The sequence below is a fragment of the Myripristis murdjan genome, chromosome 4 (genome assembly GCF_902150065.1).
Source record: "Myripristis murdjan chromosome 4, fMyrMur1.1, whole genome shotgun sequence".
Taxonomy (NCBI): domain Eukaryota; kingdom Metazoa; phylum Chordata; class Actinopteri; order Holocentriformes; family Holocentridae; genus Myripristis; species Myripristis murdjan.
Window position 1 is genome coordinate 19610067 of NC_043983.1, and position 22276 is coordinate 19632342.

A 22276-nucleotide genomic window follows, 5' to 3' on the forward strand; every position below is an offset into this window, starting at 1 on the left:
GCAGGGAGTGTTTAAGATGTGGACAAAATGAATGCTCATAATCAGATGCAGGGAATGTTTTGGTTCTCATCTTTCCAATGAGGTCATCCTGCTGAAATGAAGTTGCCCTCAATAAATCAATGTTGCAGTGACAGCCATATATAGTTTACTAGCCTAAAAAGGGAGATCCAAAGAAAATGCACATTTGTTAAATCAAAAGCAGCAAAATGTGGATCTAAAAAGTGTAGCAAACAAAAGACAGGCCGGTACTGATGAGTTGAGGAACTTACATGTGTGTTCATGTGTTTTGTGTGTGCTCTCCCCATTCATGTGCACAGTATACAAAAAGTCCCATGTTCATCTCTGTGCATTTAAGTGAGACGTTAGAAGGTAGTTGACATATTCAGGTGTAATGATGAGCATTGCTTGTGCATACATGTCATTTTATCTGTGCTGACCTCGAGGAAGGGAAGCAGACCCTGTGTCTCAGCGTGAAAGAGCTAGTTTCCTCCACCAGCATGCTCCTGAAACCTCACCAACCTTCCCACTACACTGAATAATGGTGAGCGGTCGTAAAAGGGATCCTGGCCTTCGCTGGAGCCTCGGCAGAGCTCTCCCTCATCATCATCATCATCATCATCATCATCCTCTGCCCCGAGCTCCGAGCACGGGTCGTCCAAAAAGATATCATCCTCCAGGTCCTCCAAATCCTCCAAATCCTCCTCCTCCCCTCGACCCTCCCGCCGCGAGTCAGCCAGCTCAGTAATTTCAGAGTTGGAGACGGTCGGGGACGGGGTAGGGTCACTCATGCGCTCGCTCATGCATGTGTTGAAAATAGGGTTGCTGGTGCAGCCAGAGACATGGGAACTAGGTTAGTACAATTACTGTAGATAGAAGCACACACTTGTTCAACCAAGAGCGGGACTGAGGACCAGATTTACCGGGCCGCTGGAGAAAACCTGGCTCCATTTGAGCCAAAATGGGAGTGCTTTTTCTAAATTCTTTATGATATTTCTGTTTTAGTAGCATTTCTGGAGACAGACAGGACAGATGAGAGAGTGCAAAACAAGCTAGAAAGGCTGTGAGTAGTAGGATTTGATCACACTTGCTGCAAGTGCCAACAGGATGCCAATCAGCCAGGCTGATTGACCTGGCATACTGCAGGGGGGAGACACACTTCCAGGTTAATTACTTCCAGGTACCGCAGGAGCCAGGCATGATTTAGCTTTGGTTGTGTTAATGCTGCAAGCCTACATTCACCAGAGAAACAGTCACATTGGCTTTCAGAAAAAAGTCAAGGAATTGTAAAGGAACAAAACAATGATGTGTAACATGGGAAGATGACAGATGACTGCATTACATCTTACAAATTACAAAAAAAGGCACATGTTGACAGTTAAGATATGGCCTAGGTCTAAAATGAAGAAAAAATGTTTGATAGTGTCCTCAAGAGTGTTTTGTGTGTGTGATGCATGTTGTACACTAGGAACAGCAGGTTTTATGTGTCTTTATAGAGAATGCATATGCAGCCGACTTCATGCTGGTGTCAGTCTTAGTCCATCAGTTTCCCTCAACCATTATATTCAGGAATATTGCGATTTGCCATTATGTCAGAGAAGTTCAATTTCAAAGTTATTTCACAGTGTAATAAATTTTAAAATCTACCAGAAATAACGAATTGAACAGTGCAGGTTAGTGTGACTGATTTTGGGCAGCTGTTTCCTCACTGTGGACCTTTTCGTCTGTGTCTATAATATGTGGCCTGGGTTTTCATATCTGCCTGACCCTAGTCACGTGTGGGACCATAGGTCTTGGTCAGCATTTACCTGCCAACCAGACGGAACCAGGGGAAGCGGTCATAAAAGGGGTCACCTCCGGTCATCACATTGTCACAGTCTTCAGCGGCGCTGCTGGGCACTTCAGCAGCGCGGTCATACATCTCTCTCATGAGGTCAAGCCTCTGCCTGCAAGGAACAGTGACAATTGACACCCTAAACCAGTGCGAACATAGAGGCATATTTGGAAGTCAGTGAGAAAGGTTCTTGCTTTGAATACGCTAATGTTTTGAGAAAATTATCGCTTTCTGCAGATGTAACGCGGACATTCAAAATGATGCCCCATTTGTTTATCAGAGGCTTCTTTTTCTAGAAACACAACTACTTCCTGTCATTTATTTTAATTTTACGTATCTTTTACTGAAAGTATTGGGGAAGAGTATGGCAACACATTAGCATATACTGTCAAGTTGTGTACCAAATTTAAAATGTTCATTGGTGTCTTCAGCTATTGAAGACACCAATTCTTCCAGAATGACTGGAGGTGCCATTTTGATATTCATGTGGCCCAAAGTCGGGTCCTGTTCCAGACTAAAACACTTTTGTAAAAATCCCAAGGCATGCTGATGTACCTCAGTTTCTCTAATGTCCAGTAGTGTGTGGCTCCATTCTTCTGGTCCTGCACCTCCACGGCCACAATGGTGCGTGGGAAGTGTCTCTTCTCTCTGTCCTTGGCCGCCTCTGGAGGCAGCAGGTCTGGAGGCAGGGGCGAGTAGAGAGTGTCTGTCAGCAGCACAAACTGGAACTGGACCTGGAGGAGCACAAAGAGCACAAAGTGTGGTCAGAGCTCCATATTAGAGTGGTCATTAGTCTATGGATGCAATGCTTAGAAAACAATAACTGCTGAAACCTTTTTCTTCAGTTCCACACTGATGGCGTTGGCCTCCTTGAGGAAGATGGCGTTGCCCCACAGCAGGTCACGCAGGGAGGTGAACTGGTAGCACCGCCACTTACGGAAGCCCCACACTGCCAGCTCCGTTTCCCTCTCAGTCCATTGCACTGTGGGCCAAAGACGATACAAGATGACCATACTCCAAATATTTACTCACCAACATCATAAAACTGTGTAGATGTGACAGATTTTACTCTACCTTCCTCTTCTGGCTCCTCTTCTTCCTCAGGGGCCTCTGGGTAATAGCGGTCCACCTGCTTCTGTAGCGCCTCCAGTTTGCTCTCATAATCCTAAGAAATTAAATCAGACAAATGTCAGAAAGTGTGGGCATGACACCACCAAACCCTTCAAGTGCTTTATATATAGGCTGGATCAAGTCTGACAGTTCCTGAATCCCAGTACCGGGCGTCGGGTTCTGTCACTTGGTCTCATGGTTTCACGCTAACTCTGAACCTCTGTCGGAGCGTGTTGTTCCTCAGGTTTAGGTTATTTTCTTCTGTTGTTTAAATTGTTCATATTTCTATTTTTTCTATATTCCTCGTTTATAGTGTTTATATTGCTTGCTGGTATTTATTATCTGTTTATACTGTAAATTTGCTTGATATTTTGCTTTCCACTTTGCTGCTGTAATGCTTGAAATTTCCCCAATGTGGGACTAATAAAGAAATATCTTATCTTATCTTATCTTATCTTATCTTATCTTATATAGCTCAGTACAAATAAAGGTGAAAGGTGAAAGAGGAAAACCACCAAAGTTGTAGTTTTGAGGTTTTCATCAGACCTTCACAACCTCCTCTGTCTTTAATGATGAATGTAAACAACACTGTAACACACAGTGTTTGGATGATGAGACTTGAAAATCTTACAAGTCTTTGCTGCTCCAGAAGGTTGTTGGCCTCTTCCCTCTCTTTGCGATACTGGTCCTCTAACTCCTGCAGCCTGAAGACAGAAACATGGATGAACAACAAAGATATGACGTACCATCCCACAGTAAAGACCACTTTGGCTTTCGCACCAGTGCCTTGAAGTTTCTGGAGCAGCATATCATTTACTATGCCACTGATTTTAAAGGATTAGTAGTCATGGTGCTGTGAGTTTGTATGATGTGACAGCTGCTGAGCCTCAGATTATAACCAGACTAGTATTACTCTCTGTTGCACCCCACTTGCTGATTCCCCCCTCAATTGTTTCCTTCTGCAAAGACGTGAGTGACTAGATCCTCTCCTCCTATCTACGTTGCCTTTCTTATTCCAGTTCTTGACTCAATAAAGGAGCGGGCACATGGTTCTGTTCTGCCTGTCATTTCAGTTTATTTTCAATAAAACTGTTCACTGTGCAAACCGAGCTGTCAGATTTCCATCTGTTGTGACAGACAGAAAGTTCAACCCAGATTCACTTTTTCCGGCAGACAGATTTGTCACCATCCATTTGTCATGTGACCAAGCATTCTTATGTTTGTTTTGGGAAAAATAATGACATACACTTAATGGCAAACACTGAGGCAGCTCAGTGTACTTGGTCTCATCCTTTGATGATGAGCCATCATAACAGAAGGGAGAAAGCTTGGTTTAATGTTGGGATGATCATAGGTTTTCCAGGTCAGTTTTTTTTTATTTTTATTTGAATCTTCATACTGTATAATTAATATTGTGTAGCCTGCTTGTACCGCCTGTTTCTTCTTTTTTATTAGTACTGTTGTGGGCAAAGTCTTTTTGGTATTGTATGACGCCATATCAATATGGCACCATACTGACATCCCAAAACAATTCAGCAAATTACTGATGGACTGAAATCTATCACCCAAGTGTGTCAGTTTTCTAATCTGTGTGGCCAGCTGTCCAACACTCACTGGTGTTTCCTGTTATTTTTCAACAGTACCTCTGGTCCATTTCCTGCTTCATGTCAATGCCCTGTTTCTCCAGCAGCTCTCTCTGAGCAAAGGCCCAGTCCACAGGCTCAGCAGGCGTCTCAGCGCAGGGCGTCCTCTCCCTCTCAGCCCTGGCCTGCTCAGGGTGGTTGAACCGGAACACATGGCTCTTACCCAGGATGATGCGGTTTCCTACAAGAGGAGGTCAAGAGACAGAAAATCACATCTTACATCAGAGTATATAGTAATAAATATATACAAAAATACAAGCAAAGCATACATGTATGCCATAACAACAAGGTTTTACACACAAGAAACAGGGAGTGAAATTTAGGGAAAGAGGAAATTCACCAGATTTGAGGAGGGTGGGCTCTGTCACAAGCTTTCCATTGACATAAGTCTCTGCTCCTTCACAGGGCTCCAGGATGACAGCTGCTTGGGAAAAGAGGAAATAATTTGACTTCACGTCCTATCCATCAATGTACAGTATCAATGTGCAGTGCTACAAGACTATGGAACAGGGAAAGGTTTAGCTCACCTTCTCCTATGGGACCAGGAGCACTGGTAAAGGTGCAGTGCTCGTCCTTTATGAAGTGGCCACTGAGGACGATGTCCTGACGACTGCTGGCATCCACACGTCCCACCCTGTAAAAATATGACAATATGACGTCACGGAAAGCAATGACAAACAGATTCAGGACTACATAGAGCAAAAACAATTATCAATAACTCAGTCTGATGATTTGATTAAAAATCCTAATATGTATTGTATTGTTACATTTGCCTTTAAGTAATATTAATACATAAATTATGTGCCTTTTTGCAAGTTCAGCTTCAACAAAGCTATTTCAAGCTTCAGAGTACAGCTGTATAACACAAGCCTTTTCAGCTTTCGTATACCATCATAACTTAAAATGAATGTCTAATTTACGGCAAAGTTTGTAGTAGTTACAAATGAATTTTCCAAAATACCTGGAAAACTTAGCTATTACTTTCTGTCAGTCCCCATAACAAAAGTCAAAAATTTGATAGAGAAAAGTACATCTAATTTGGTAAATCAAAACATGAAAAAACTGTACTGTTGCAAAAGTCTCTCAGCAAGGGGGACTTTACTGCAATCAGCGGCTGGGGTTTTAGGATAAAATGTCAGAAAATCTCTAACCTGGTGATTCCATCTTTAATGTAGTACAGCAGACACTCCGACATCAGAGGATCTTCATTGAGGTTCACCAGATGAGGAGTCTAGCACAGAAAAAGGGATGATTTACAGCAGCAATATGGCTCATCAGATGCACAAATAAACTGTTTAATGTCCATATGTTATTTAGAATATAACATATGCTTACACTCCACATCATAGTTTTCAAAGGGTGTCTTGTTTCAGTGAGGAAAAAAAACCTCACTTAAAAGAAGAATCAGAAATAGTTAAAACCATGCAAACAAATTCACTCCCCACAGCTCCACAGCATGAGTCAATGTGTTTAATGTAGTCTCCGTCAGACACCATTGGCCCATAGGCAGGCAGCGATAAATCACTGAAATGGGGGCACCGCTATTATCTTTTTTTCCCATGTTTACACCCATTACTGCCCTAAGCACAGTGAGGGTGTGTTTGCAGTGAGTAATGAAGTAGATTTAAGATAACGCTTAATGAAAAGGAGAAACCCTCAAGTGATCAGCAGCAGTCTTGGTGAAGATAATGCCTTTAGAGTTTAGGGGAACACTCAGAGAAAGATAAAGACACTTCAGAGCTACAAACCTCGTTGGGGGAGAAGAGCCCGACTGTGTCAATAAACACAGGCTCGGGCTTTCTGGGGTTATCTGAGGGCTTCAGAGTAAATCAATAAACATTTTAATGAACAGTTCTTAGTCTTCAAAGTATTTTGCAGGCCTATTCTTTAATAACATTTCATTTATTCATTTATAGACACACTTGAGCTGCACGTGTGGCTTCATACCTTCTTGGGGGAGAAGACACCAACAGTTCCACCATCTTCTCGCATTGCCACACCCATTTCTGCCAGCAAGGCCTCTCTGCAGATGACAACACAACGCTGTGACACGACTGCTAACCACATTCATTGGCAGTGAGGGTGCACGGCTGTCTCTCACCCTCCTAGTTTACTGCTCTGATGCAATCAAACATAACTCCTGGCTGATAAAGAGACTCAGGCAAATCTCACCTCTCCATTCTAATGGCTTCTGTCCGGCGAAGTTTCTCCTCCCAGGTCTCATTGAGCTCAGCAATTATTTTCTCCGTTTCCTGATAGAAATGAGCATGATTAATATAGTGAGCACTTCAAAATATCACCCTGCATTTATTTTCAATATGATCGGGTAACGTACAGCTGCAAGACACTCTATGTGTAATGAAAAATCAGGAGAAATACCCAGTACAAACAGGACAGTATGAAAATTCAAAATCATAATTATCAGGACCAAAATGATCTTGGTTTTAAGGTATTACTGTGTTACTAGAAAAATGTGGCGAGAATATTAAATAATTAGTAATACACACAGAAATCATTTCACCATGCTTGTACTGAAAACAATTATCTGCACTATGAAATGTTTGTTTTATAAATAATAACACAGCCAATACCATACGTTAACACAGGAAAAACACAAACCCAAGGGTAGAGTTTACATAAATAAAGACGGGCCCTCTTGAGAAAACATACCAATGGTGTTTCTCCACCTGGAACACGTTTACAACTACTTCGATGACCGCTGGATTTAAATGAGGGAAATACACTGGTCGGGTGATTAAAAACATGGATAACGCAGCTAACAAGCTAACGCGTCATCATATGTGATCGGAGCCTGCAGACATGTGTTTACAAGAGCAGGCTGTGTTAGTTGAAAGAAACAATGGAGAATAAGGAGAACTGACTGGTTGATGCTGATTTTGGTTGATGCTAGACAACATGTTCTGCAAAAACCACGACTTCTTAAATTTGAGCTGTTAAATAACACTTCTTGTAATGATTAACAGTTTAAAAAGTGCTCTTGGATATTTTATCAGTGATACCCAGTATGTTAATGTAATTAGACTACAGTGTGTCATAGCAGACAGTGGGTATAAATAGGTGTGCTCTCCGGTTTTCACCTTCAGCCTCTCAATGGCCTCCTCACTTCCTGGGCTGAACATGATGCGGTCGTGGAGGCTGGCGATGGATCCGGCACGGCTGGACAGGGCCGAGAGAGACGGGGAGGGACTCATCCCCGTCATGGCATTGGTCACTGTGGAGAGATCATCCCTTTGATTGACAGCTTGGCCTTTATTGTTATTGTTCTTGTAATCGGATAGGTCTGTCAGGATGGGAAGGGGTGCGGGGAGTGTACAGGAAGTGGGGTGGGGCAGCCAGAAACAGGGAGGAAAGAAACGGAGAGCGGCAAAGAGATAAGGAAGAGAAGAGAAGGGAAAATAGAGAAGGAGAAAGAATATATGTAGTTTGAAACCAATCTAATTCACAGAGAGATATTTGACTGTGAGTGCACAAGGTAGAGCAGCACCAGCTGAAAGCCACACGCAAAGACTTAAAAGATGCAAAAATGGGGGCATCAAGCCACTAGAGGACTGAACGAAAAAGCAGCTACAACATAGAAACTTCAAGCAAAGTGCTTTATGTGGGACTATTCGATTCCAGATCAGGAAATTTACCATACATCTGCAATTTTAGAGGAAAACTCTGCTGGAGGATTGGGGTTCTGCTGCTTATTATCAATCAAGCCATTCTGTAAATCACAGCACTTTTTACAGTAAAAATGAAATGAATCATCAGACATCCAGAACTACATACACAATGTGTGAGCACACGATGACTCATTCGTAAAAATGGTCTATTTCCTGGAGCGAACACCAGGACGCCAGCACTCACAGTTCAGATTACATCTAAAAGCTGGCAGAATTCATTTAGTGCTCTGTGAGCTCCTCTAAAATAATCACTACCAAATAAATCACTGTAAGAGGAAAACCATTTCTCCGGCAGAGTGAAAGGTTTGTATGGACAACCATGCGACCAAAATCTTTAAATAAGAGATGGAAATAATTTGATGGTCATTATTCTACTATTTACTCATCAAAACAAGCTGTTTTAGATTATACTTAATAATTTCCACTTAGTATTTTGGCACTCTGTATTGCTAAATCGTAGTTACATTCTACAAGATAACGAATATCAACCCTGCACTTGCTGCTATGGCAACACAGAGCAATAAAGTGGGACGGTGTATCACACCCATCCATCTGGACACTCCACGTCTGCCAAGATGGATCACATAATATCTCCTTCACGGTACAGTTAATAACATCATGTATTATGGAAAGACTATAAAAATTTATGCTGCAAACTCACTGGAGATGACTACCTCACAGCTCCAATATTGAAATGAGTGCTGTGCTCCCTGAAGGCTACATCATCGTCCTACAGTGTGTTTGCATGCTTCCTTTTGTCTGATTGCTTGCAGCCAACAGGAGGCGACAGAGCTTGGTGTCACAGAAAAATCCTGCCAGAGGACCTTCTGTTTTGTCTGAGCCAGCTGTTTGGCTGCAAGCCTCCCTCATAGTCACCTCGTAAATGGAAGAACTGAGCAAAAAATCTCATTAAGGCACAGATTTGTGTGTATCATATTGTTTTGTCAGTGCTTGCTTTCACGAACCAAGCTATGAAGCCATACAAAAATCTCTACAGCACCGAGCATGGCACATATCGCCACAAAATATCAGGATTAGAGTGACAATTACAAAACTGCGAAGTCACCCTAAAATCAAACCTAGATGTCATCCATACTGCATTAACATTAGCGCCTTCTATTTCAATAGAAATCATTGGTGATCATCTAAACCAATCTGATCAGTTCCTCGTGATATTGTGGTGCTGCAGAGAACAAAGAGAAGCTGCTATGTAATGCCACAGTAAGCGCTGGGGAAGCTAAGCTGCAACACGAGCAAAAGCAACAAGAGCCATTGAACACACATTTCAAACCGGCTATCTCAGCGCCAGAGCCCCGATATGCTAGGAGAAGAGAAGATAAAGAGTAACAGAGAGGAAGAGAGAAAGAAAAAAGGGAGAGAGAAGAGAGAGAGCAACATCTTTAGATTGAATCATTCTCTTGTTGTTAGCTGAACATTTGAGCGCTGTAGTCAACGTAAAGACAAAGGCAGTATTAATCTGAGTTCAAATGACTTCTGGTGTTCTTGGTGCAATAACGTATAGCCATGTGTTTTCATTTCAGACCAGATGTCTCTGAGCGATACTGCCGCTGACTCGCTCACTGGTTCAGCCAAAACAACGGCTATGAGAAAGCCAACATTCTTGTAATCATTTTATACTAAATTCTGTGAAAATATGAAAAATAAAAAATGCGGTGCCTGTGAGAAGTGCTGTGTCGGCAGGGGAGAGAGTGAAGGGGCGCGCATATCAGGCTTGGGCGATATCTGAAAAATTAATGTTGCGATACTGTCCTGTTAAAATATTTGATATGATAACAGAGGAAAGGGGAAAAATTAAAATCTATAAATCAGTTAATTAAAATAATTGTTATTATTATAATACTGATAACATTTTTATTGTATTGTAAATTTTCCCTCGAAAATCTCCTAATTTAAAAGTTTTATATAAATGAATTACAGATTAATTCAAACTGTCAAGTGTGTGATCAAAATCAGCTGTGCACCCTGTCACCCTGTCACCCTGTGTATTTGTTCAACTGTTAAATACAACAGTTCAGTCAGAGCACACACCCAAAATAAGACACTAACCATCAGCTCAAAATCTCATCATCAAATATGAGGAGGCCACACACTGTGTAAGGAGAGAAGTGTGCAACATTCCTGTATTTGTGTTTATGACTGTTATAAAGGCCACTAGCTACAGGTCCAATTTAATAAACTTTTTTTTAAAAAAAACAGAATTTAAATGAAATAAACATTTTTCAGATAGAAAAAACAATAAATTTGGTACAAAAATCAAATTAAAGATTGAGAAAATAACAGTTATCACCAAGACATTAAAGAACTGCACCAATTGAAAAAAACAAAACAAAACTGAAACTTCCAAAACATATCAGAATAATGACGTCAAAATAACTAAGCTCTATACTGAAGACTTTGGTCTAGTCTGCTCAACCGGCGGCTTGAGGACAAGATTATTCGGCAACGTAAGAAAATGCCACATGTGGCTGCAAATGTTGCACTATTTGATAATATCTGACATCGTCCAAGCCTGGTGTGTATCATTGTGAACACTGTGCACCACTGTCAGAAAAGGCTCTCGATACACAACTATTAAACGCTTTCTGCAATAAACACTGGACATCGCCCTAGCGGCCACATAAGGCCGACAGATGATCCCTTACTCTCGATGATGTCTCCCAGGCCCTGGGCGTACAGGAGGTCCTTCAGACGAGACACCTCCTCCTTCAGCTCGCGCACCAATCGGTTGTTGGGATCCTCGTTGATGACAGCATTACAGCGGATCTGTTTGGCGCGGTCTGCATACCTGTAGGCGAGTATGTGAGCGTGTTTACACATGCGAGGGCGGAAAGAGTAACACACACACACACAAACACAACACACAACCTCCCCCCTCATCCCCCCACCTCCACACGACCATGCACCATCTGATCTGTACCCACTGTTACTCTGTTACACAACGCTGCAGCCTGGCACTGCAGCTGCAACTTTTGAAGGGTATTTGAAGAGTGAAACGGACACAAGCCACTGAGGAAACTGTAATTGTCTGTTACATAACGTGGTCTCAGTGGCCTCGGTGTCCTTCAAAGCCACATTCATCAGCTGTGTGGGAGGAAAAAGACACGACAGAAAGTGTGTTGTGCGCTCCCCGGTGCTCTACCTGAGGGTGCTGAGGGTCTCGTCGTAGTTGATGTCCGCTGGACTCAGGGCAGCCACCATAGCGGTGCGAGAATTCCCCCCTGAGACGATGCAGAGAAGAGATTCATTGAAAAGGGATTACATTTGCAGAGGATTAATGGAATATTAGGGCTCAGCCGGCATGAATACTGTATTCATACCCAAATTTTCTCTCAGCAGCCATGTCAAAACTGAATCTCTGTAGGGAATGAAGCTCTCCACTTTCTTCTTCTTTTTATTCTGTGTGTAAAATACAGATACAAATGAGCCATCAGAGCATTTAGCTGTGTTATATCAAAGAGAAATAATGAAATTAAAAAAATGCCATTTGGATAAAATACCTTATTTGGCCCGGAATCCTAAAATGAAGTAGACACCAGTATTAACATGTTAATCTATCTGATCCAATATTAGTAGTATACAGATGTACTCTAATAAAAGATTTCCATACCATTTCTGCCAAAGCAGAGATTACTTTCCCCAGTGTGGTCAGAGATTTGTTGATATTTGCTCCTTCCTGTAATAGGACAAGATGAGAATAACTGCACTGAAGCACTTTTCAATTTAATCTGTTTAAAAATACCCAAAATGCAGCTGAGGGAAACAATTGTCACCTTAAGTCTAGTGCCTTTGGCTCCTGTAGAATCTGCTCTCTCACTCCCTGCTAAATCCACCAGGCTTATTTTGCTGACCTGTGACAGAACATCAAAGAAATACATACTCAACGCATGAGCTGGCAACCAACTAAGCTGAATCCATTCATCTTCATTGATATAATTTTTTCATTAAAAAGATCTTCACAAGGCGACATTGACATTGTGACCTTACGGAGATTAATGATTTCCTATTCGAGATAAGATTCAAATCACTGTCATCAGTCAGCTCACAGATAAGCAGCAGCTAAAGTTTAGTGCGACATGAGTCGGTTCAGGTGGTGGAGAAACCCCTGTACCTTCTCAGAGGTGTTGTCAGTCTCAGCATCGTGGCGTTTCTGGGTGAAGATGATGTTAAAGACAGCGTGTGAGCGGCTGCTTGTTTCATTCATATTGGTGGCAGCCACGGTCCTATAGAGACAAAGAAACATCATTTCTACATGATGTAACACCAGCGAAACACAGCTACCATAGTTAGAATATAGGAGAAATAGTATTGTACTACTGGGGAACAGCAGTGTTGTATTTGCATAAAAAAGACCAGAATAATGTGCATCGAATTCAAGAACACGACTGTAATTGTGTCGGTCTGCCATTAAAGTATAGCCTGAAAATTTACATCAGTTTCTCTGCCAAAATTTCAAAACTAAAAGCAAACATTATTTAGGCATTTCAGTAAAATGATGAACTGCTACTAACTTGCAATAATTTTAAATTGCCACATCAGTCACAGACAGGGCAATTATGACACAGGACGATAATCTCTGTGCAAGAATATGGATGTAAACAAACTAAAATGTGCAACTGGCTGTTACATACTTCAATGATTTTAAAATAAATGTCTAAGCCTTTGATGTCTAAGACTGAATGAAAATGCAATGAGACCAGGATCCCAAAAATGTACTCGATCTGCATACAAATCTGCACTATTTACATATATATTACCTACATAATTTATTAGGTGCAATCAATTTTGATGATAGAGCAGCATACAGAATGACTGAACCCCTTTCCCCTATAGCCACTCTAGGGCTGCGGGTGTAAGTGACAGATATATGGATTGTTTGAAACTAATAAAACATAATGTCATGCTTTAATTTGTATCGACACTCTGTTGTGCAGGAGTGAGTATTAAAAGCCACAGCGAGGAGATCTTACTTGCCAAGTCAGTGCAGCATGACCAGCCGTGCTATTTCTATGGATCTCAGCAACACTCAATGACCACAATTCAAATAGGTAAATAGCTACAACATAAATAATTAAACAACCTGAACCTATAGTACATAGGCCTGCAGCTTGTATTTCAGTCTCGGGCGGCAGCATATTTACAAAGAACTAGTGGCTTCCATTTAGAGCCCAACTTCTGTTCAACACAAAAAATGACTAACGTATTTGTGATGCTTGATGTACTGTATGTGTTCAGTGTATTACACATGGCATACTAATGGCATCTATTTTTGTCCTATAATTTGAGCTTTCTCATGCAGTAAATTCCCTGGCAAGTACAAAAAATGGGCCACTAATTAGTCAATCCACCCATCCACAGCCATGCATGCTCCTGTACACCCTCTATTTTTCACCAGTGAGATGACTGAATAAATGAATGAAATGACTGTGTGTTCATCACCTGGCCTTGTTGCCAGAGTCCATCAGGTCCTGAATGTCATTGTAGGAGGTGACAGCCAGCTTGGACAAGTCCTCCACATAGGGTCCCATCAGAGGATGCTCTCGCACGCGCAGGTGTCCTTTGTTTTTAGGATTCAGCAAGTCCCGCACACGCTCACAGTAGATTTCCATGTAGCTTACCTGATCAAATTGACAATTTTAGGTTGAACATTCAGTGCGGACCACCGGCTCAGCTACACTGCACAAACAACCAGGCCAGTGACAGAGGACCTCCAAGCTTACCTCTACAGAGTAGGACATGCTGTTGTCATTGTTGCTGTCATTGATCTTAGTGAACAGATCTTCACATAGCTGGCAGGAGAAAAATAAGTTACACATTATTTACATTGGACAAGTTCAGATGAAACTCTCCTTTCGTTCAGTCACATGGCTTCTTAGCATGCAGCTCTGGTCAAGCAAAAAAATAAAAATAAAAAGGTAGAATTTCTACCAGGGGAATGATTCCTTGTTGATCTTTGACGTCTTGTTTCCCCATCATGGTGTAGGATTTGCCAGCACCGGTCTGGCCATAAGCAAAGATGCAGACATTGTAGCCCTCGAAGGCGTGCAACAACATTTCCTCTCCAATGTCCTTGTACACCCGCATCTGAGAGGCATAGTTGATGTCCTCTGGCTGTGGACACAAAGCATAGGCGGCAATGTGAATATTCAAATTCACAATAACACTCCAAGTATTCATTGTTGGACTGTCTTTTTTTCACATCCAAGTTCATAAAAATAAATAAATATTTGGTGCTGTTCTTTTCATAGAACACTTTATGTGCATATGTGTGCCTGTGTGTGTACATACAATACATGCACGTGTGGGAGTGTGTGTAAGCCTTTGCTGTCTGTGTTTGCTGGACACCAGCAAGATTTAAGCTGCAGAGCGTGAAGAGGAGTGCAGAGAGACTTACCGAGGTATGTGACCAGTAGGAGTAATCAAAGTTGAAGCTCTTGTTCTCTTTGGGCTGCTTGGGGTTGATGATGGCTGAAAGACAGGACAACGAACATGGGTCAGAGCGAGGGCGAGAACTGCCCACATGAAACTGGATCTGAGCCGGGTCAGTGTCATGTCAGAGCTGAGAAGGCCTCAGTCACCTCTACTTTTGGCACTATTAGAGCTTTTGGGCCTTTGCGCTAAAGCACAGAAAACTGTTACAGTCCATACAAAACATTGAGTGTAATGGGACCAGAAATTCAACTGACAAATTCAAATTTTCAGGGAGATGCAAGAATCGCTAATAAACCTTCTGTGTTCAAATCATAGTATATCTGATGGTATTTGTTCTTGTGAGACTTTGGTGCACCAATAGTAACATCAATTTAAGTAAATACAACTGCATATAACTCTGTTTGCCAAAACTGCAGGCATTTACTTTTAGTGCTTGTTGCATCCAGCTTAAGTGTGAATCCACAGTCGTGTACAAACACTGAAAACCCCCTTTTACTTTGTATAAATTGTACATCTTGGAGTAACTGACTAACTAACTCTGGAATGGTCAGTCTCATTTTACTTCTTATTTGCACTTTATTTAGTATTTTTTTTGTACCATTTTTTAAATTGTCTAATTTAAGCAATCTATTTTCTATCTGTCATCTTGTCCTGTAAGAATTACCTAGAAAAGATCAGCTCTCTTCTCTAAAAAGATTTTTTCTCTCTCTCATCATTTTTTTTACTTAAAGTTTAATTAAGCAACATTACTTTCAGTTGGGTAAGCTGTTATAGGTGATTTTATTAGTTCTTCCAGCCTGCTGCCTATATGCACTGACTACCTGAGCTACATGTTTTGCTCTTACTATTCATATCAGTCAAGAGTATGGAAGTATAGGTCAGCAAGTCATGGTAATATACTATGGCAATTGTACAACTCATGCACGACTCAAAAAAGTTGCTGAAGTTAACTCCTGACTTAAGGACAAACATTCAATAAAATATGAAATATATAATATATGTCTTTTTTTTTTTTTTTTGTAAAAATGCACTTAATGGCATTAAAACAGTTTGAACTAGAATAAGGACTGTGTTTTTTAAAGCTTAAGGGATATTTGCTTCACTGAACAAAGCCAACTGCAAAACTCAACCAAGCCTGAAAAAGCAGACTACACAAGTCAAAATACATTACTCATCTTACTGCATTTGACACAAAGAATTGGACAGTCAGGGGGGAAACCTGTCCTAACACCGTCCTAACAAAAGCACACACACGGTTCCAACAGAGGAAGCAAATGCATGCCCTACAAGTAAATTATTTTTGTCACTTTTCAATGCAAAACAACTGAGACCGCAAAACAACCATTAACCGGAAAATACAGGAAGAGACGCCATTAACGACTACAACTTTACCGACACTGGGAGAATTAAACGAAAACCTGGGATTAATAAATAAGTAAACAATAAAAGTCTGGCTTCCGTTTTACAAATTTAGGATGACACACCCACAGCTATCATGATTAATCAAGCCAATCTAAGTACTCAAATTATGTTGCCTCATCAAATCACTTTACCTCTGTAATATCACATTTATACTGCACAGTGACAAAAAGTGACACACACAATGAACCAGTAAAAATCGGCAGAAATATTAATGTTTGTTTTTGCATGATGATGTTTCAATTCATCCCAGCAAGAGGATTTAAGGAGTGTCTGTGGTTGCTGCTGGGTTTCAGCTGGAGAGCCTCACATTAGTACAGCTACAGTACTATGAGATGTTTGTTTCATCAACTGTAACCCACGCTTAAATAGCCAGAAAACCTCAAATGATTTCTGAGTCACACCACTGAAGTTGAACCATCTATTTCCTGTCATTTATGATTTTTTTTTTTTTTTTTTTTTTTTTTTTTTTATAGAAAAATTAGTGACTTAAAACCATGCTCACTAATCTACATTGTTGGTGAGCTGAATTTCTTGTGCACTTAATCTCCTTTTATGTGATGGCAGAGGTGACTTTCATTCTCTGAATCACTCCCACACAGAGCTGGCACCAAAAATGCAGGCTTAGATCCCTCAAGCGCAACATCACATTCACCAGTAACCCAAATACACAAAGATAACATCCATAATTTGTTGAAATATTTGAAATAAATTCACATTAGTGAATGCTGTTGTCCAGAATCTAACCTTCAATCATAAAAGCCCACTCTCTAATTCTGTAGAAACTCACTGGATGTATGTAAGCATAGCCTTGGCGAGAATTAAAAAATATACTCTTTCTGGAAATAGATAGAAATTACATCCATAGAAAACCAACACACAAAAATAATCAGGCTTCAACAAACAGCATTAGGCTTTCCCAAAATGATGGCATTGTATACAGTAATTGCTGTCTTTCTCATATTTGTGAGTCATTTTTACAATTTTGTTTTACGATAACACTGGGCAACTGAAGGAGCAATCTCAGATACATAAATTCAAGTGACTCTTATTTCCCCGAGGGCACCTTATAATGAGCAGCATTTTCTGTGCCTTGCTTCTGTGGCAGACCAGCACCGAGAGGCAGGTTTTTAAAGGCACACAGCCCTCGTGCAAAGGCTTCAAACACACCCAAATACTGATGTGCCCCTTCCAGTTTAATTTAGCAGAAAGTGTGGAGATTAAATGAATAAAATCAAGGTGGATTTGTTTGATTACCAGCATCTGGCAGCCCGTGTACCCACCAGCAAAACATATTGGGCAGCCTGACAGTGCCAACTATGAAAGATCCTCTTCTCTCCTCCCCCGGAGCTTCAGACACCATTTTCTCCTCTACTGCAGAGATGCAGTTGATAGTAAAAGACAAAGCCCAAGGCTAAAAACACTCTAAATCGAGTGTACATACACTGTTATTTCCCCTCTATAATGCTGCTGTGTTTCCGGTTGTGGAATATAGGCCAGTGTGATTCAGTCGGGTTTCAGGTTTAAGGCCCCCTACCTTCAGGACAATGAGCTGAGACATTCGTTACCAGGCAAGGAGCACTCTATTACTGGAAGACAGCCAATTTCATCCATGAATATATCTTACACACACTACAGCCTTCAATATAAATATGTGTTATTTTCACAGTAGGGGAGGATGTCAAGACAGTATCCACTGTCTACTGTCTTCAAGAAATACACCAACAGCTAGAGTAGCTACTGATTCAGTTTTATCAGCCAACTTTTTCCATAACTTATCTCTTTTTAAATAATGTATACATCCATTTCAACTACATTTTCTCCTTACACAAATAACCTTTCTATGGTACTATAACATGACATCACCCTCAATAAATCAGTATATTAGATAATCCAATTACATCTACACTATCTAATATATACTCATTAGAGAAGGGACAGTTACGCTTAATTAAGTAATGTTATTAATAACCACAGTCCCTCTATTCATTACATTTGTGTCATCGGTAATGCCGTTCTTTTCACCCTCGTCATCTTTTTAGTCTCTAGTCTTGGCTTGTATAGTGGCAATTACAAATCCTCACTACTCATACATGCTGGTAATAAGCTACGTTGCTTCAATGCTTCAGCACAATAAAAATCTCACGTATTGCCTCTTTAAATAACAGGTTCAATAACAGGGTTATAGCCATCTAAAAAAGGCTGCTTCTGCTTCCGAGCTCTGCTAAAAATCTGGATTTATTGTCTGACATAGTAGAAAACCATTGGTTAAACAACGTCAAAATCCCACACAGACAAGATCTCACTATTGTTCAGACCCACTGTCTCTACAGTATGACGTCCTCTTTCCCCTTACTCATCTCTGATTGTGCTATGATTCATTCGAGCTTCCCCACAAAGAAAAAGTGCCCTTGCTTTCAGATAAAGTAATTACTCTAGCACAGCAGTGATTGGCAGAGTCGATGAGGGCCACGGTGAAAGGCAGTGCAGCGTTGGATATTTAAATCACATTCAGGAGCTCAGCTGACATCCTCAGTGCTTGCTGCCTGTGTGTGAGATTAACCTCCACCTGAGGACAGCCTGAGCAGCGTTTTAGCACGCCGAGCACGTCTCTGTGCTCGGCGTGCTGAAGATTCACCATACTCCCTTCTCCCCATCTGATCTGTTTATGACGGGAACGCTCATTAATCGTGAGGTGTTGACTCTATAGATGGCGCCATATCTGAACGTCACATCACGGGTACAATAGTGGCTCATCTGTGCCCGGGATAGCAGGTGTTCTCTGCTCTCTCCAGGCAGTGTGTGGTCTTACCTCGTGACCATGGGGCCGACCAAACACACACATCACATTGTTTACTGAAGATACAGTTATGTAGCTTAATTTTAATTGTTAGAGAATTATGTTTTGAGCTTCATGTTACAATACAGTGGACCCTGTTTGTCTTATCTGCTGGGGGCTCCATGATCGTGACTGAGTGATGCTGGTCAGACTGTCACGGCTGACCTGCCCCAGTCAATAGGAGAGGAAATGTGGCTGCGTCAGCGGGTCTGGCAGAGAATGTAAACCCACTGACAGACAGAGACTGGAGGAGAGCCTGGCCTCTGACACAGACACTATATTCGGCAAGAAGGTCAGGCTTGGTAGTGTCTGCTGCTGGATTTGTATCTAACTTTCAAATCCACTTTAGAAAAGCCTTCCAGATTCTGTCCAAATGGTGAAATAATTATAATTTTCATATTTTAAATCTGAATTGAAAACTCACTGCCACTGACCTTGTTTCAACTGATTTCAGTTGATTATTATGTCTTACTGTTCTAATATGTGTGTGTGTTTGTGTGTGTGTGTGTGTGTGTGTGTGTATGTGTGTGTGTGTGTGTGTGTGTGTGTGTGTGTTTGTGTGTGTGTATGTGTTTGTGGGTGTGTGTGCATCTATTTATCTATCTGATGATGCTCGCCATGATATATTAGATGGAAACATGTCCGTTTACTGGTCTTCAAATAACACTTACATCTTACTCATATGAACTCACCATCTTAAAGCGTGAAGAAATTACAGCACTTTCAGCAACATTTTGGAAATGTTTTTCCTCATTAATGCAAATTTATGTAGCAACGTGCTCCAAAATCTAATCAGATCATCTATTCTGTAGAGAAAATCTGTGGTGTAAGGATAAAATTTCCATCATGTATTCACAAGAATGTGTGTGCAAAGATACACACACACACACACACACACACACACACACACACGCCACCATGATGACATCATGTCCCACATACAATGTGCCAGGGTGGTGGGACAAAGAAAATCTACCCATCCACTTAACAGACAATGACATCCTGTTGTGATTCTGTAAGGACACTTGATAGTGAAGTGAAGATCAGCAGAAATTTCCAGAAATACTGCAGTGAAAAAATCCTCTGTGGCAGAATAAATATTACAACTATTTATTCACAAAGTGTTTCTGTCTGATGGCCCCCTAAATAGAGGCCCATGATTCTACCAGGTTTGCCTCCTGCATCTTAATTAAGGTCGGCATGGGGCAGCAGGGAGGATCTTTTAGCCAAGCCTGTCACCAGCAGGATCGCTGCCATTCTCCTGCTTTGTGGGAACCAGGCTATTGACCCATGTATGGGTGTCAGAGAGCACAAAGCAGAGAGCGAGACACACAAAAAACCCTAAACTTCTTCTTCTTCCGTCCCCCTGGCCCAGACGACAAAAAAAACAAGGGGCCATTTATACCGTGCCTCTATACCCCCTCTAGACACTGCTACCACTGGGCTTTTTCATGACATCAGTCTGCTCACATCCCAGAGTCCACATCCAGAGCCATTGACTCTGTGTGGAAGAGAACAATCTGCTGGCTGAAAAGCTCTGTTGTCTCACTGAGAGTGTCTTTGTGTGTCTGTGTGTGCTGGCCAAGGCTGAAATCGCAAATTAAACATGAGGGTTTCTGTTACTGCCGATATGATGATCAACTCAATTTAATCTGGAAATTTTTGATTGATTAACCAGAAAACTACCTCTAGATGAACTAAAACGTATTTATTTACAGGTGCTTTGTCTCAAAATGTAACCAGTGGGGGGGCTTTCCTTTAATATATCATTGTCAGATTAACTGTAAATATCCACTGGCCCTATGTTTTGTGTCCACTGTGATCTATTTTCTGTCAGCGTACTTATTTTTTCCTCTTTTCTGAGGCTTTAGCACAAAATTGAACAGTCTGCCATTTAACAGAAGAGGTTTAGAGAGACGGGAATCAAACACAGGGGTTCTCATATTTAACCAAATATTTAACCAAGAAAGTTACAGCGACATTCTGCTATCGCAGTAGTCAGTCTTTTCGTGGTCACCATGTCCAAAGTCAAAGTACGAAAAACCTACAGCTTAAAAAATGCTGTGAAATGGCTCAGCACATGAAATAAAATGTTCTTGCAGTTCATCTTGTGTTCAAAATTGCTTGTGCCACAACAGATTTTCTACGGGAGAGTAATCAGTTTGTAATAAAGGATCCATAGACCTACATAAAGTCTGACTGGAGCATAAAGCTTATTGCTGAATGAACAACATCATAGCTCTTTTTGCTATATGACTGTGCTGACTTCTCTGAAAAGCTCTCCAATCAAAGAAGAGAAGAAGAATGCAGCGAATGAACAAATTATCACAGCAAAAAAGCAAGATTGTATGCAAATGCCTGTTATCATAGCAGCTTGTCCGCAAAAATAACAAATAGCATGTGTGAGTAATCTGTAAACACATAAAGTGAAACTGGCTTTGTGTGTTTAGAAATTATCTTCAGAGCCTAATTAAGGCGGGAATCCTCCAAGGACATTTGAATGTTAGCTACACTGTCCATATACATTCCCTGTGGACAGTCTTTGATCTAGGTTTACATTACTAAAGGAGACAATGCTGACAACCAAATACCTATCATTAGCTGCTCTGGACACAGAGGAAGGCGCTCTCTGCCACCACAGGGGCACCTCTCTTACTGCGGGGTGTTGGTCGCAATCACACGTACCGCAGAATCTGATAGATACTGCAAAAGTGATTGATTTACAAAAGAAATATTTAATTTACTCTTCAGGATAGTGTTTTTTTTTTTTTTTTTTTTTAAGACAAATTTAAAGGGATTTTGTCCATTGATACATTTTATATTCTATCTCCAGATACGGTAGATAGACAGTGTTGCAAGGGAGTTTTATCACCACATACAACAATGGGCACAGTTAAAAAATGATGGTCCAAAAAAGCAGAGAAGCTTGTTGTCTCTAGTCACCCATGACATGAGGAAGGAGGGGGGAGATGGCTAAATTAGGCCAAACTGTAAATATTTCAGCAAGCCTCATCCATTATTGACATATGGCTTTACCTTGCTAAACAGACTAGATATCAAGTATCTTTCCAGTCTCCTCTCACCTACAGTCCTCTGTATCCCAAGGAATGTAGGACTGTCTAACCTACTGAGTCTCTAGTGCTTACAAACTGCACACCATTTTGTCCCAAAAGGAAATGCAGTTCACTATAGGACAAACCAGGCAACAGCACATTGCCTTTTACAAATACCTCTAAGGCTGTCAAATGTTTATAAGTAATATGTCACAGGGATAGGGAACTCCTTCTGCAGTGTTTTG

General features: G+C 41.1%; 1 protein-coding gene across 1 annotated transcript in view; it reads right to left on the reverse strand.

The window, feature by feature from the left end:
* kif1aa (kinesin family member 1Aa) overlaps positions 1–22276 on the reverse strand; it is a 44246-nt gene that overhangs the window by 18184 nt on the left and 3786 nt on the right. Inside the window, exons 3-27 of the mRNA XM_030049149.1 lie at positions 14683–14756; positions 14217–14399; positions 14009–14077; positions 13728–13906; positions 12400–12511; positions 12062–12139; positions 11899–11964; positions 11789–11806; positions 11609–11687; positions 11431–11509; positions 10934–11076; positions 9553–9591; positions 7683–7885; positions 6757–6836; positions 6532–6607; positions 5736–5815; positions 5112–5218; positions 4925–5008; positions 4585–4765; positions 3573–3645; positions 2906–2996; positions 2665–2813; positions 2387–2565; positions 1806–1943; positions 520–822 (exon numbers count right to left, since the gene is read on the reverse strand). Of these exons, the coding sequence (XP_029905009.1) occupies positions 520–822; positions 1806–1943; positions 2387–2565; positions 2665–2813; positions 2906–2996; positions 3573–3645; positions 4585–4765; positions 4925–5008; positions 5112–5218; positions 5736–5815; positions 6532–6607; positions 6757–6836; positions 7683–7885; positions 9553–9591; positions 10934–11076; positions 11431–11509; positions 11609–11687; positions 11789–11806; positions 11899–11964; positions 12062–12139; positions 12400–12511; positions 13728–13906; positions 14009–14077; positions 14217–14399; positions 14683–14756 (2863 nt within the window). The remainder of the gene's footprint in view (positions 1–519; positions 823–1805; positions 1944–2386; positions 2566–2664; positions 2814–2905; positions 2997–3572; positions 3646–4584; positions 4766–4924; positions 5009–5111; positions 5219–5735; positions 5816–6531; positions 6608–6756; positions 6837–7682; positions 7886–9552; positions 9592–10933; positions 11077–11430; positions 11510–11608; positions 11688–11788; positions 11807–11898; positions 11965–12061; positions 12140–12399; positions 12512–13727; positions 13907–14008; positions 14078–14216; positions 14400–14682; positions 14757–22276) is intronic.